This window comes from Polyodon spathula, chromosome 1 (assembly GCF_017654505.1).
Source record: "Polyodon spathula isolate WHYD16114869_AA chromosome 1, ASM1765450v1, whole genome shotgun sequence".
NCBI lineage: Eukaryota > Metazoa > Chordata > Actinopteri > Acipenseriformes > Polyodontidae > Polyodon > Polyodon spathula.
In genome coordinates this window covers 18,965,458-18,980,113 of record NC_054534.1, presented here as the reverse complement: position 1 = coordinate 18,980,113, position 14,656 = coordinate 18,965,458, and the positions used below count along the sequence as shown (strand labels likewise).

General features: G+C 39.0%; 1 protein-coding gene across 1 annotated transcript; it reads left to right on the top strand.

The window, feature by feature from the left end:
• Nucleotides 1–2,506: 2,506 nt before the first annotated feature.
• Nucleotides 2,507–14,656, top strand: LOC121315135 (receptor expression-enhancing protein 5-like). The gene is made up of 5 exons (XM_041249087.1): nt 2,507–2,749; nt 3,517–3,610; nt 5,925–6,063; nt 12,311–12,479; nt 14,306–14,656. The coding sequence occupies exons 1-5, from the start codon at nt 2,632–2,634 to the stop codon at nt 14,353–14,355; spliced, it is 570 nt and encodes a 189-aa protein (XP_041105021.1). The 5' UTR covers nt 2,507–2,631; the 3' UTR covers nt 14,356–14,656.

Genomic DNA, 14,656 nt, shown 5'->3' with positions numbered 1-14,656 from the left:
GTCTGATTGGCATCATAGTTGACCAATGGATAGGGTCAATAGTGCCGTTTCATTTACGTACGAACAAAGTCTAACCAATCGTCTGAGGACCGCTCTTGCAAGTTCGGGTGAGAGAATGAGGAAAAAACAAAAATTAGAATCAAGCACGGGTCAAGACAGCGCATGTGCGCTACACAAATTTGGTATAGGTGTGTTTTGGGTAAGTGGTGGAATATGTTTGGAGGTAGTAAAATAGGTATTGGTAAATAAACATCAGACCTGTGTTGAATGACTTGATTATCATAACAAGCTCTGTACAACTAGTAGGTGTGCTATCATAACATTACACGTAGGTGAAGAAGTACCGTGTGATGATCTGGCGTCTTTGCACTTCTGTTTTGTTGAACAGCATACTGCAGAGCATGGAACTTGGCAGAGTCTCCAGAAAATGTTGAGCAATATGACTGTTAGTCATTGCACATTTCGCCCCCTCCCCTGTCACGTTTTGCAATTCAGAGTGAACAGAGTAAAAATTTAAAAATATATATTTTGTGATTTATTTATTTAAAATTGGTATTTCATAGTCATGCTTTTATACCTTGTATTGCTTTTGTTCATTGATCATCTCTGGGCTTTACATTACATGTATCTGCATCTGATAAAATACATAACCTTTACAGGTTTTACATTTACAGGTTTAACATTTTGTTTTTTGACTTGCATGTTAAATAAATGTTTGCCTTTTTATTCAGGAAAAAGTGACAGTTAGTAGATAGAGTGGAAAAGTAGCAACAAGACCAAGTGGAAGGGGGTGGTGTGCGGTGTGCTTCAGTATGATTTCCAAAAGGGGGCAATAATAAAAACAAGGGCAAATAACTGTTAAAAAAACCTGCTAGGTCACCACTATGTGTGTTTATTGAAATTATGACAAAGTAATCTCATTTTGACTTGCCACATACTTTCAATGGCCTAAATCATTAGTTTGCTAAAATCACCCTGAAGCATACCAGACTTCCACAGCCTATTTAAATGTGCAGTATATTGGGGGAGGGTTCTCACCACACTCAGTTTTAAACAGTTCTGTGTCTAGAGCTAGAGGTAATGTCTATTTATGCATTGTGCAAACTCATGGGATACTGTCATCAGTTTTACTTTTGGTTGTTTGGTGGTCGATGTTCAGAGGGGTTCACTGCTATTTTTTAGACAAAATTAAATTGCATGTGAAAGACAGAACAGTAAAATGTATTAAGCAATATTTTGATACATATTTAACATATGTGGTCTATGAACCTGTTGTATAGAGTTGGCTTCCAGGAAAAGGTATGTGGAATGCTGCTGAATCGGCTGTCATTTCAATTATTATTGATTACATAGTGCTGCGGTATTTTTCTTTCCACATAAAAATAATATATATATGTTGGTCCCATGTTTCATGAGCTGAAATAAAAGATCCCAGAAATTTTCCATGCGCACAAAAGCTTATTTCTCTCAAATTTTGGCAACAAATTTGTTTACATCCCTGTTAGTGAGCATTTTTCCTTTGCCAAGATAATCCATCCACCTGACAGGTGTGGCATATCAAGAAGCTGATTAAACAGCATGATCATTACACAGGTGCACCTTGTGCTGGGGACAGTAAAAGGCCACACTAAAATGTGCAGTTTTGTCACACAACACAATGCCTCAGATGTCTCAAGTTTTGAGCGAGCGTGCAATTGGCATGCTGGCTGCAGGAATGTCCACCAGAGCTGTTGCCAGAGAATTGAATGTTCATTTCTCTACCATAAACTGCCTCCAACGTCGTTTTAGAGAATTTGTCAGTACGTCCAACCAGCCTCACAACCGCAGACCATGTGTAACCACGCCAGCCCAGGACCTCCACATCCGGCTTCTTCACCTGCGGGATCCTCTGAGACCAGCCACTCGGACAGCTGATGAAACTGTGGACTTGCACAACTGAAGAATTTCTGCACAAACTTTCAGAAACCGTCTCAGGGAAGCTCATCTGCGTGCTCGTCATCCTCACTAGGGTCTTGACCTGACTGCAGTTCGGCGTCGTAACCGACTTCCGTGGGCAAATGCTCACCTTCGATGGCCACTGGCACACTGGAGAAGTGTGCTCTTCACGGATGAATCCCGGTTTCAACTGTACCGGGCATTTAAGAAACCCTTAAATAGGTGTCCCTGCTTTCCAACTCTTGTTGGTAAGCAGCTCACTGCAGTGCCTGGAACAATCAAAGCAAACTCATTAGTCCTGTGTTATATGTTTCTAAGAGCCCACACAGTTATTTTTAAAGAAAGCAGCAAAATGTTTCATTCAGAGAACCACAATGACAATTTCCTGCTGTAAAAACTCAGAACCCTTAGCTGGTATAACCTTGTTTCTGTGTAATTAAATATTGAACAACTCGTCCACCTATGAGTTCAGAACACACACAGATTTTCCAACATATTTGGCACACTAATAAGGGTGTGGCTGCCTGTGTGACGTACACCACATCCTGGCTCTGACGGCCCTGTAGTATTTGTGACAGGGCGATGCTAAAAAGCAAGGGAGACTTGTGCATGTTACAGTATTGCAGTGGGGCTTAACTTCAACGGAAAGAGACAGCAAACAGGCTATACTGAACTGAACCATACAAACAGAAAAACATGGCCGGGGCGCTAAAAGATAGGTTTGAGAAGTTTCTTAATGAGAAGAATGTAGTAAACGATCAACTGGCAAAAATAGAGGCCAGGACAGGAGTAAAGCGATCCTACATTGCAATCGGTAAGTCGTTGATTATAGACCACGCAGCAAACAGGAGAAATATAAGAAAAGGGCTGCTTCTTTGACTGGCAATTGCGTGTCACTGTTGTATAAAAATGGAAGTTGTGTTTTAAATAGAACAAACCTCATTAGAACCAGCTATGGTCAAACGTTTTGGCGTCACCGACAATTTTAGGATTGCGATATATATATATATATAATGTGTGTGTGTGTGAACATAATTTAGATATTTTGCTTAACAACAGTACAGTATATTTCATGTTTCCATTTTTGTCAGTTTTTCGTTAAGTATGGGAAACTACAAAGCGGTGTGTAATTCAATATGTTAACGTGACATTATTCAGCAGGTTTCATTCGCGACTTTGAAGCAAATTTAGTAATAATTGGTTGATGAAAAATATTTGGTCATATCTGTATATATTGCTATGGTAAATAATGAGTTATGTGATTTTTTGCATATTGTAAACTAGGGGAAAAAATACCCGCCATTCCAGTAGAATAATGTCGTATTAACATTTTAATAAAAATATAGCTCGATATATATTTTTTGCAAGGAACCCTTGATATTATCATATTTACTGTCCCGTTACGTAAACATTTTCTTTTGCCAAAAAAAAAACTGTAAAATCAGGATAGATATCTGCACCACCCTGTTGTTTCTTTCTCAAGCTATTTCTGATATACCTTGTGAAAGTTACAGTCGGTGTTTAAAATATAACTATGATATAAACTGTAAAGCTACCGCGTTTTATTGTTTTATTTTGCAGCTGTCATTGCTATTATTTCTGTATATCTTGTGATCGGATATGGAGCATCGCTTTTGTGTAACCTCATTGGATTCGTGTATCCTGCTTATATTTCGTAAGTTATTCTATTTGTTATTTGTTATTTATTTGTTTAGTGTTTTGTGTGTGTGTGTGTGAGAGAGAGCTGGTTTAATTAAAACCCAAACCATTTTGAACTCAGCTATACACAGGCTATGCTGTTTAACGGTTACGTCATGCTAAAGCCTATGTCACCAACACAATATAAACTGAAGAGATACCTGTGCAGTGTCCTTAACATGCGTATTTATATACAATGCAATATTATGACAATTCAAGCGGCTGTTTGTGCTTTTCGGTATATACGGCACAGAGGATCACATTATTTAAAAATAAAAAGATAGAGGCCAATGCAGAGAACAGTTTCACAGTATAGGTACACATTAGTTTCTTTAATGTACATTTTTGAATGAATCAGCAAATACAAAGTCTGTTAAGAGATCTTGCCTAATGTTGCTATTTGACAAGCATGTTATTATTAAATGGGGTTACTAAACTAGCCACAAAAAAAAAAAAAAAAAAAAAAAAAAAAAACATAAGTATTGAATTTAGCCCAGTGTGTTGTCATTACTGTGTTAAATATGAGTTTCAACCCAATTGCGATAGGATGTCAAAACCAGCAGTCTTTATTGGGGTGTGGGTTTTTATATTCCAGCTGCACTTGTATTTAAAGTAGAAAAGCCTAAACAGCAGTAATGTGATAATCCAGTACCTATAAATCAAGAGCCGTATATGGATTGAGAACTATCGTTTGGACAGCCCTAGTGTAGAGTACATTCTTATTACATTCCTAAAACAAGCACTGATACAGAAATAGCAAATTGGAATAGCAAACACATTCTAACAACAAACAGTAATATACATTTGTAGCTAATTGCTCCCCTGTAAGTGAGTATGTGTTGGGCAAGGTTTTAACAATGATGCTGTTTGATGTATCATGGTCAATAAATTGAATTTGTAGTTTGAAAATGAGCATAAATTAACAGGAATTTAAACTGATGCTCTTTTTTTTAAAATTACTGGTTCAAAAGCTATATTGTGACCCATTGTAGATTAAACCAAACTAAACATATTTTAAGGTTGCAATTGTGTCACAACACTTTTTTTTTTTTTTTTTTTTTTTACCTTCTCCATTTAACACCTGTTTAATGTTTCTGCCAGAATCCACAAAATGACAACATAAACAGTTTTGCTCGGTCAGCTTATTGTAAGAAAGTTAGCATTGTATTTGCAAGAAGGTCAGTGTTGAAAATTAGTTTTATTGTTTAGGCATGACACACAATCACATACAGTAAGAATCTGTTATAAAATTTGAAAAACATGAAGAAAATAAAATATTAAAGGATGTGTTATAAAATTCATCATATGGGTTAAGATGGAGCAATGAGTTCTATAAATATGTTTGCACCTTTATTAATATCCATTTGCAGTAGCTTTTCAAATATCCTATTCCCGCCTCCTATGTTTAGCAGTGCCCATGTTCTTCTAGTTTTCACAGTTGTTTACATCGTCTCAGGATTTTGTTTTATTTACACAATATAATTTGCCTTGTGTTAAGTCTTCTGCCATGAATGACTGTGCAGTGAAGCCAGATTGGATCATCTGCTACTCTTCCGTGTGCAGTCTGTCTGTTTGCTTGACAGCTCTGAAATGTCAGAAAGAGTCCCACCCTTTACCAACAGGAATTACCACAAGCACAGACACAGACCAGAACTGGCACATTGACAAAAAAACATTTCAGGATGCGCAACTGATGCGTTATCATCTTAAATTGCACTAGGGATTTGAATCACCATGTGACTGGTGTATTACTGGGTTCTTCGTTGTTGAGAAATCTATTAGTTCAAGACACACGGATTGTGCACAGCAGCTAATGTTTCTGGCACAAACAAGAGACCGCGCCTTTATTGAATTTAAGATTTTTAACTGAAGGGCAATGGTTATTTAATGCAGTTGTGTGTGTGTGTGTGTGTGTGTGTGTGTGTGTGTGTGTGTGTGTGTGTATATATATATATATATATATATATATATATATATATATATATATATATATATATATATATACACATACACACATACAGCACCGTGAAAAAGTTAGAGACGTTTATGTGATGCCTTGTTGTATTTTTAGATTTTCTGCGCCTGTTCACTCTTAAGTTACCAGTTGTGTATTCCAGAAGTGTACGACTACACAGTGTCATCCACTGAATGTTTTTCTTCTAACCACCCCATATGCACTAAAAGAAAGGTTGCATACCATAGCCTACCTCTTATTCTGATTGAATAACATGATGTGTTTATTTTGCTGCTCACACTGCCCTTATTAAAATGATATTGTTTGTGACTTTCAGAATTAAAGCAATCGAAAGCATAGCCAAAGATGACGACACAAAATGGCTGACCTACTGGGTGGTGTATGGAATTTTCAGCGTGGCTGAATTCTTTGCTGATATTTTCCTCTCTTGGTTCCCATTTTACTACATGGGCAAGGTATGTTATTTTTGTTGTTTTGTTGGAGATATATATATATACATAGTGGTTTGCAGAAATATTCACCTCCTACCAATAATGTCACATTTTGTTGAATTACAAATAATGTATGCACAGTTTTTCAAACAGTTTCTTTTTTATTAAAAACTGTAGTGGTTAAACTGAACAGTGTTATATGAGGAGGTTAAATGTCAGCAAAGAAAATTTACAAAATGAAATTTACTGGTTGCATAAGTATTCAGCCCCTTAAGTCAGCACTTGGTAGAGGCAAATTGTGCAGCAATTACTGCTATGAGTCTTTTTGGATAGGTTTCTACTACCTTTGCACAGGAGGATGGTGACATTTTTGCCCATTCTTCAAGGGAAAATTGCTCCAGTTCTGATAAGTTTGTTAGGGATCATCGATGGACTGCAAGCTTCAAGTCTCGCATTAAATTTTCGATTGGCATCAAAGGAGAGGTTGGTGTCAAGAAGTACACCAAGGCTTCATACTGTGGGGGAAGGCAGCAGCAGACAGTTTCCGAGGTTCATCCAGGCCTCAATGTCTTGAATGCAAGCCGAGAGCTGGACCATGGCAGAGGGGCTTCCAGGGTTGAGTTTTAAGTAGAGCTGGGTGTCCTCAGCATAGGAGTGAAACATGAGGCTGTGTTGGCGGATGAGGTGACCCAAGGGAAGCATGTAGATATTGTAGAGAAGGGGCCCAAGAACAGACCACAAGGGACACCACAAGTGACTGGGTTTGCAACACCACTGCATCCAGCATAGAAAACAGACTGCATGTGTCTGGATAGGTAAGAGGACATCTGGGAGAGACAGGTTCCAGAGATCCCAGCATACTTCTGAAGGCAGTCAAGAAGAATGCCATGATCTATGGTGCCAAAAGCAGCTGTTAGGTCAAGGAGGAGAAGCACAGAGTGAGCACCAGCATCAGCATTGAGTAGGAGATCATTCACAATCGGAGCAAAGCAGTTTCAGTACTGTGATGCGGCCGGAAGCCAGACTGTAGGGATTCAAGCAGATTGTTATCCGTGAGATGTTTCATGAGCTGACTGGCTACAGCCCTTTCTATATATGTATATGAACAAAATTTAAATCTTTTATGTAACATCATGTAATCAAAGAAACTACAAAACTGGAAGCCATAGCAGTAGTACAGTATTTCATGTTAGATTTCAAAGTGCCATATTTTTCAATTTTTGTCAGTTTGTCATTAAGTATAGGGAACACTTTAAAACGGTATGTAATTCAATCTGCTAATGTAACATTATTCAGTAGGCATCATTTGACTTCATAAAGCAAAATTTGTTAATTCTACAGGGTGATGCAAAACCTTTGGCTATAGCTGTTAATAATGAGTAAGTAAAAATGGGATAGTGTCTAAGATGTTATATATAAATAATATACTTGCAGCCAGAATTGATTTTAAAGGTTGAATGTGTAACACGTACATAAACCATGTGGTCCTTTTCATTTCACATTGTAAAAGCCATGCCATGTGACCGGTGTGTGATTTGTGGTCTGTTAGTCTTTACCAGCGTAAGCATAAGCTGATAACAAAAAAGATTTAAGAATGACTAAAAAAAAAAGACTTTCCAGTTTTGGAGAGACCAAAAATACAGTTAAAAGGGACAATATAAGAACTTGGTAGAAAACAGTAAACAACCTGATTTTAGGTTACTGTGGCAAAGTGGTGAATACATGTAGGTGAGTGCAGTGCAGTGCAGAGCGGATTAATCACACAAACAAATGATTTACAGCTGCAAGGGTGTTTATTAATGTTGATAATGTCCAGAGCATTATAGCAAAACCTGTAAATAATAACAATGATGCAAGTGGTACAGCGGTGTGTATCACTCCTGTTCGCAATCAAACCTGGAAGAGTGAGCTTGGGTGCTGTAGCTCGCCCCCCTTCCTAAATGGCCGACTTCCACCTACCCTACGGAATAAATTACCATGCCATTTGATTAAGGTTACTCTGTTCCTTCTTTCTAGTGCCCTCACAGGTCGAGAAGGAGATCTAACACCAAGGGTCATTCGATCTCTGTTACAGTTACCTATAGCATTTTACAATGGAGCAGTTTCTATCTTTTATGAAAATGTATGTGCAGTGGTTTAGTGAGCAAATCTTCTCGTAAACCCCTAGGGTTCTTATTTGGCATTTTATCATACTGAAAGCCTTCTCATCAAAAAGGTAATTACAGTGTATGCTCATTATACAGTTCTGGTTTAATCTTCTTTGTGAGCTTCAGAGACATCTCTTGCTCTAGAAACAAACCCCAGTGAAAGTTAAACTCTAAATACAGCTGGCTCGAAACACGGTAAACTTAAAAGATACCATTACATTCCAGACAAAGAACTGTAGCTAATTCATTTGAACATGCTTTAATGTCACAAACATAATTGATGGCTTTTCCATTTAAATTAAATCCTTGTTTTTCAAAACTATAGAAAACAGTGAAACCTGTGGTATTAAGAAGTACAGGTAGTGGACAAAAAAATGGAAACACCTGAATAAATGAGGGATACCAAGTATATTGAAAGCAAGGGCTTCCACACAGGTGTGGCTCATGCGTTAATTAAGCAATTAACACCCCAGCATGCTTAGGGTCATGTATAAAAATGCTGGACAGGCCTGGCTGCCTATAATTATGGCTAGCATGGCTGCAAGAGGAAACCTCAGTGACTTTGAAAGAGGAGTGATTGTTGGAGCGCGTTTGGCAGACGCTTCAAGTGACCAAGACCGCTCAACTTGAGGATGTTTCAAGAGCAATGGTATCTAAGGTGATGTCGGCATGGAACTCCGAGGGAAAGACATCATCAGCAAAGGGCAACAGTGGGTGCAAGCGCATACTCCAGGATCGTGATATCCGTGCATTAGTTAGAAGTGCAAGGCAAAACAGGCGAGCAACTGCCGATCAATTGACTGCAAATTTCAACCTGGGGCGCGAGCAGCCAGTTTCATCAAAAACGGTCCGCCGAGAACTCCACAGTGTGGGTTACCATTGTTGGGTTGCGGTGCACAAACCACTCATCACACCTGGCAATGCACGTTTGCGAGTCCAGTGGTGTAAAGAGCACAGGCAATGGACTACCAAGCAGTGAAGAAATGTGACATGGTCAGATGAATCATTCTTCACCATGTTTTCGACAAATGGACGAGTGCACGTGTGGCGCCAACCTAAAGAACTCTACAGCTCTGCTTGGTTCCATCAGTGAAGGGTTCTGGTGGTTCCGTAATGTTGTGGGGCGCAATTTCATGGCATGGTTTGGGTGCACTCATTCCCTTAGAAGGCAAGGTCAGTGCTAATCGCTACTTAATGGTACAGAGTGATCATCTTCACCCCATGTTGCAGCATTTCTTTCCTGCCGCGGGGGGGGGGGGGGGGGGGGGGGGGGGGGTGTCTTCCAGGATGACAATGCCCCCATCCACAGAGCACGTGTGGTCGCCCAATGGTTTGATGAGCATGACACTGATGTTATCCATATGTCATGGCCTTCTCAGTCACCTGATCTGAACCAAATTGAGCATTTACGGGATATTCTGGAACAACGCCTGAGACAGCGTTTTCCACCTCCATCAACTAGGCGTGAGTTGACTGACTTTCTTGTGGAAGAATGGTGCCGCATCCCTCCAGCAGAATTCCAGAGGCTGGTAGACTCTATGCCACAGTGCATACAGGCTGCACGTGGTGGCCCAACGCCCTATTAAATGACTTTACATTGATGGTTCCATTTTTTTGTCCACTACCTGTATGTTATTACTCTTACAACTGAAAACAGATAGTCCCTTTCTATATTTGTGCCTGTTTGGATTACTGCAGTATGAATCATATCAAACACTGCCTTAAAAGTGTTAACTGTCTTTCTGCTTTGCAAGACATGTCACACGATTGCTTACAGGCACATATAATGTAGTAAGCATATTTGACGACACTAAACGCAAGGTGTGCATTTGCTTTGACTACCCTTGTTTGTAAAATCAAACACGACATACAGGAAGTGAGTATTTACATGTCCAGGGATTTCCTGAATTCAAGTTCATGTGTGGTGCTTGTGAAATGAAAGGGTGCAGTCATGTCTTTCAAGCTGTCGGCTGCTTACAAATTTCCACAGTCCCTCCACTACGTTAGAAACACGGATGTCTGTGCACTACTCTGTCTTGTGAGCTACATACTGTAGTTTTAAAATCTTGAACCCATTCTTGTCCCCTTGAGCACTATGCTGCTTGGGTATTGGTTTCTAGTGTCACAGAGGATCACCATTAGTTTGTTTTGCCTTCTCCCAGCCATATGCATCTGCTATGAGACAAGGTAATTCTACCCCTCACAGAGACATAGTGGTATGCAGATACGTCTTGAGTTCAAAGGATTTTGAGGCATGAATGGGAACAGCAAAACAAAAACCAGACCGAAATTGCTGCCTTTAGAGCTTGTAACTTGCTTAAGTGAGAGCTTTGGGAGGAGGTGAAATAAACATCAATGTACACATTTCAGAAAAATGTTAAGCATGCATTGCCAAGCTAATATTTATAGTTGTTAAGGAAGGGCAGGCCAATGGTAAATGTTTGCCATTTGGGCAACACTGCAGTAAATGGCTGTGGTGAGAAACAATGATAAGGGTTATTATTTCCTATGAATTTCTGTGGAATGCAGTATAAACTGGTCAGTTATTTGAAATTAAATACATGTTGCTGTTTGGGATTCTCTAGAAAAACAAGAACACTTTATCCTTGGAAGTCTATCCCAGAAATAGTAGCTCTAACCCAAAGCTCCTTGTGCAGGCTATAGACCTCTCCAGCTGCATATCCACATGGGAAGTTCTCAAACACTGATACCAGATTCCTAAACACTAAACAGTAAAAAGCCAAAAATCTTTCAAAATCTTGCGTTTTAAAAGCATACCAAATCAGATTAGAAAGAACTTTGCATTTTACCAGTGCACTTCAAAACAGCAGCAGACAATGCCTACAGTCCATTATGTGATGCATAATCTTTGTCAAAAGCATGTCTAAGCCAGTTAGCAGTTGTCCTGTCTAGATTTAGCATTCTGTAATGAACAAATGGAGTGGCTGTAACTAGTAATTTACCACATTATCTTGTACGTATTGCAGAGAAAAAGAAGAAAAGGAGAGTTGGGCCATGTTAACATAAGTGTTAAATGTACAGTATAGGACTTTGTTAAGGATGAATAAATGTCATCAGATGAATGTATATAGACTTGTCGTTCTTCCCTAGTTGAGACTGCTCAATTTACCTTTAGGCAGCAAAGGTTTTGCACACCATGGTCTTGTTAAACTGTTGTGCAGTTAAATCCATGCGCCTGTATTCCCTCATGGTTGACGCATCCACCAATCAAGGAAGCTGTAATCTGCAACCCAAATTCAGCATGCTAGTCTGTGAATAATTATTAATGATCAGACTCTTGTGTAAAACTGATATAAACAGGTCTGAGATTATTATAGGGTTAACTTTTAATTTCCAGCCACAGCGAGGAAACTTCCAGCACCGAAACGCAATGGTCAGAATTAGTAGATAAACAAGTGGAGGAGAGATCTGCTCAGCAAGAATGCAAGAGGCTTACATGACAAGCAAAGCATGACTAGACAAATAAAGGATAAGTCAAATAGATAATGTCAAGCTCTGCTGATTAGGATACAGAGATCATTAATACCTGTCTGACACCGTCCATTTTAAAACATCATTTGCATCTTCAAACAAACAAACAAAACAAAACACAGAAATGGCACGATAGTAAGATTTAAAGCTCTTATTAATCAGTTACCTTGAACACAGTTTCTTTCTTTTCTTTGCCTGTCTAAATGGTTTGGTTGGGAAAGAACCACACTATTGGAAACCTTGTGATGGTTCCAGGAAGATCACAGCTTTACGAGATTATTCAGCAAAAGAGAAGTCATACGTAACTTAATTCCCTCAACTACTGCAAACTCCCTGCATTTGCACTGGCATGTTGTGATAAGGTCTGCAGACAGACAGCCACAGCATATTGCTTAGTCACTCTGCAAATCTCAACTAGTTTCTAAGAGATAATCTCAGTAGGGTGTGTGCAACTTGAAGGTACAGTGACGCATTTGAGAACCACAAAGGCATGTGACTCATAGAAGACGCAGCAATGGCTTGCAAATACCACTGGGAGACTAAATATAGGCTAGATACTTGGTCTGCAGTCAAGTATGCAGGGTGTGATTTCTGTTTTTAAAGCACATTGACATTTGTGTGTTTGCCAACAGTGTGCTTTCCTTGTGTGGTGCATGGCTCCCACCCCTTCTAACGGATCCATGATAATCTACCATCGGATTATCCGCCCCTTCTTTCTGAAACATGAGGCCAAGATGGATCGCGTTGTGAAGGACCTGAAAGACAAGGCTTCCGAGGCTGCTGATACTATTACCAACGAGGGTAAGGCCACAACGTTACTAATACTTTATAGTATCACCAGAGTAGTCCCACTTGAGGTAGATAATTACTTCTCAGGATGTGGTGAGGCCATAACAGATGCACAAAGTTATAAATGTAACGCACAAAGTAAAAAAAAACCAGCAAATGATGTGCCTAATGAAAATGTAAGAAATTGATATAAAATTTAAAACAACCACATTAACATCCCTTTATACCAATAGGAGTCCCACGTCTTCTTCATCTTTAGACAAACAAGTTTCAATCTGTTTAAACAACATTAGGGATCTGTTGGTCAGGTTTAAGGGTTCCATGGGAAAAAAATAGTCTGTTTACACATATGGCATACACCTGACTTTTAATTCAGCAGTATAGTCTAATATGAACTGTATTAAAACCAGAGCCCATCACGACAGAACTTCTGCTTTTAGTTGGTTTATATCTACTTGCATCTTCTTGGACAGTATTAGAGGCATTGCATTGTGCAGCACAGTGCTTGTCAGGAAAGAATGGACCAGAAGAGGCAGAATGTTAGAAATGAGGTTTTTTAGGATAGTTAATGTAGGTAGTTTGTAGCTTTCTTAGGAGCCCCAGTTTTTAGCTTTTGCAGAAGACCAATGAAAATGTCAAAAGTGGTAGGAGTGTTTGCTTTCAAAACGGTTTCCTGATGTCACAGGATTACCTAGAGAAAGAAAAAGTACAGTAAACCCAACTAAATTTGCAATAATGAATTATATATTTATATATATTCTCAATTTCTATTGGTTAAACTTATTTATTTAGTACCAGTGTGTTTCCTCAGATGCTGGTCAATCCCACAGGGCCTGTGTCTGATCCGAGAATGTCTGTGTGCACCTACATTTCTGATTAGATCAGCAATATTTATTTTTTAAAATGTTGGCCCGATGTAAAAACAAAATCAGTATTGCAGCTAACAAGAGTGATAGTTTTAGAATATGAACATTTTGTATTTAATTTCCAGACATATATCGGTGTTCTTGCTGTCAGCCAGTGAAGTGAGGTTACAGAATTACTCCCACACCCCTAACAAATCTACACCTACAGTTCAGTATAGACCTATGTAAAAACTTGCTAAAACAGAGCCAAAAAAGTACTGTAAGTCGAACAACACAGAGACAGAGATGCACTGTTTGCAATCAGGGGATCAAGGGAAAACCAATGTGAAAATGCAAAGGGAAGTAAATACAAGTGGTCGGGACCGTTTGAAGACAGAAACTAGAAGATAGACGAAAGCAGCAGAAAATCTCAAACCCACAACTGAGTGTTGAGTTTGAAAACACGATTACATGTTTGGGTGTAAACATTAGGTTTCTGGGTAATCTGATCTGCTTAGAAGACTGGCCAAAGGCAAGTTGATCAAACTAACTTCACTGCCCAGTACCAACTTCTGTGAACTCAGATCAACAGCAAGGATAGCCAGGAGTTGCAGGGAAGTTCAGCAAAACACAAAATATGGAAATTGGGTGTGGAGAACAGAATTTCTGTTTTCGCTAAACTGCTTCCCCCATCCCCACTGGATTAACCGAGACTACACAGTAGTGACAGCCTTGGTGTGGAGTTGAGAATGGTAAATCTCATAATACACATTTTGCTCCAAGACTTTATATTATGTATATTAGACACTACAAACCTCACACGTTGGCAGGTATCTTACCTGCAAAATTCCACAAAATTGACATCTTACAAATTCCTGTGGTATTGACTTGTTACAAGAAATTCTGTGCCCAGCCCTATTAAGGCCACCATTTTGGGGCCTTGACTCTTCTTAATATAAAGGTTTCACTCTTATTTTCATTTGTGTTTTTCAGCCAAAAAAGCAACTGCAAACATAATGTTTGAAGAGAAGAAGAGCTCCTAAGCCCTGGACAAAGCCATGTTTAAAAAGCTTAATCTCTTTGGAGAACTGTGGTAGAAAAAGTTTAAATAAATGTTGCCTTGGAGTTTTTCTTTTTAATGAACCAGGAGATCTTTTCAGTTTTGCTCACTATTGTATTGTTGTATGTATCTGTAGCAATGGATTTGTGTTACGTAAAGGCAGTGCAGTGGCTGTTCAAGCTTATTTAAAAACTATTTTAATCATGTATACATTGGAACAATGCATTTTTAGTGTATTGTCCTGCCCCTGCACAAAAAGGAACCTAATAAAGAACAACATATTA

Bases quoted from the DNA above. Each gene is read 5' to 3' on its own strand.
- LOC121315135 (XM_041249087.1), top strand. From the start codon at position 2,632: ATGGCCGGGGCGCTAAAAGATAGGTTTGAGAAGTTTCTTAATGAGAAG. The intron at 3,611-5,924 runs GTAAGTTATTCT...TGTGACTTTCAG, and splicing joins GTGTATCCTGCTTATATTTC to AATTAAAGCAATCGAAAGCA. The intron at 12,480-14,305 runs GTAAGGCCACAA...TGTGTTTTTCAG, and splicing joins TGATACTATTACCAACGAGG to CCAAAAAAGCAACTGCAAAC.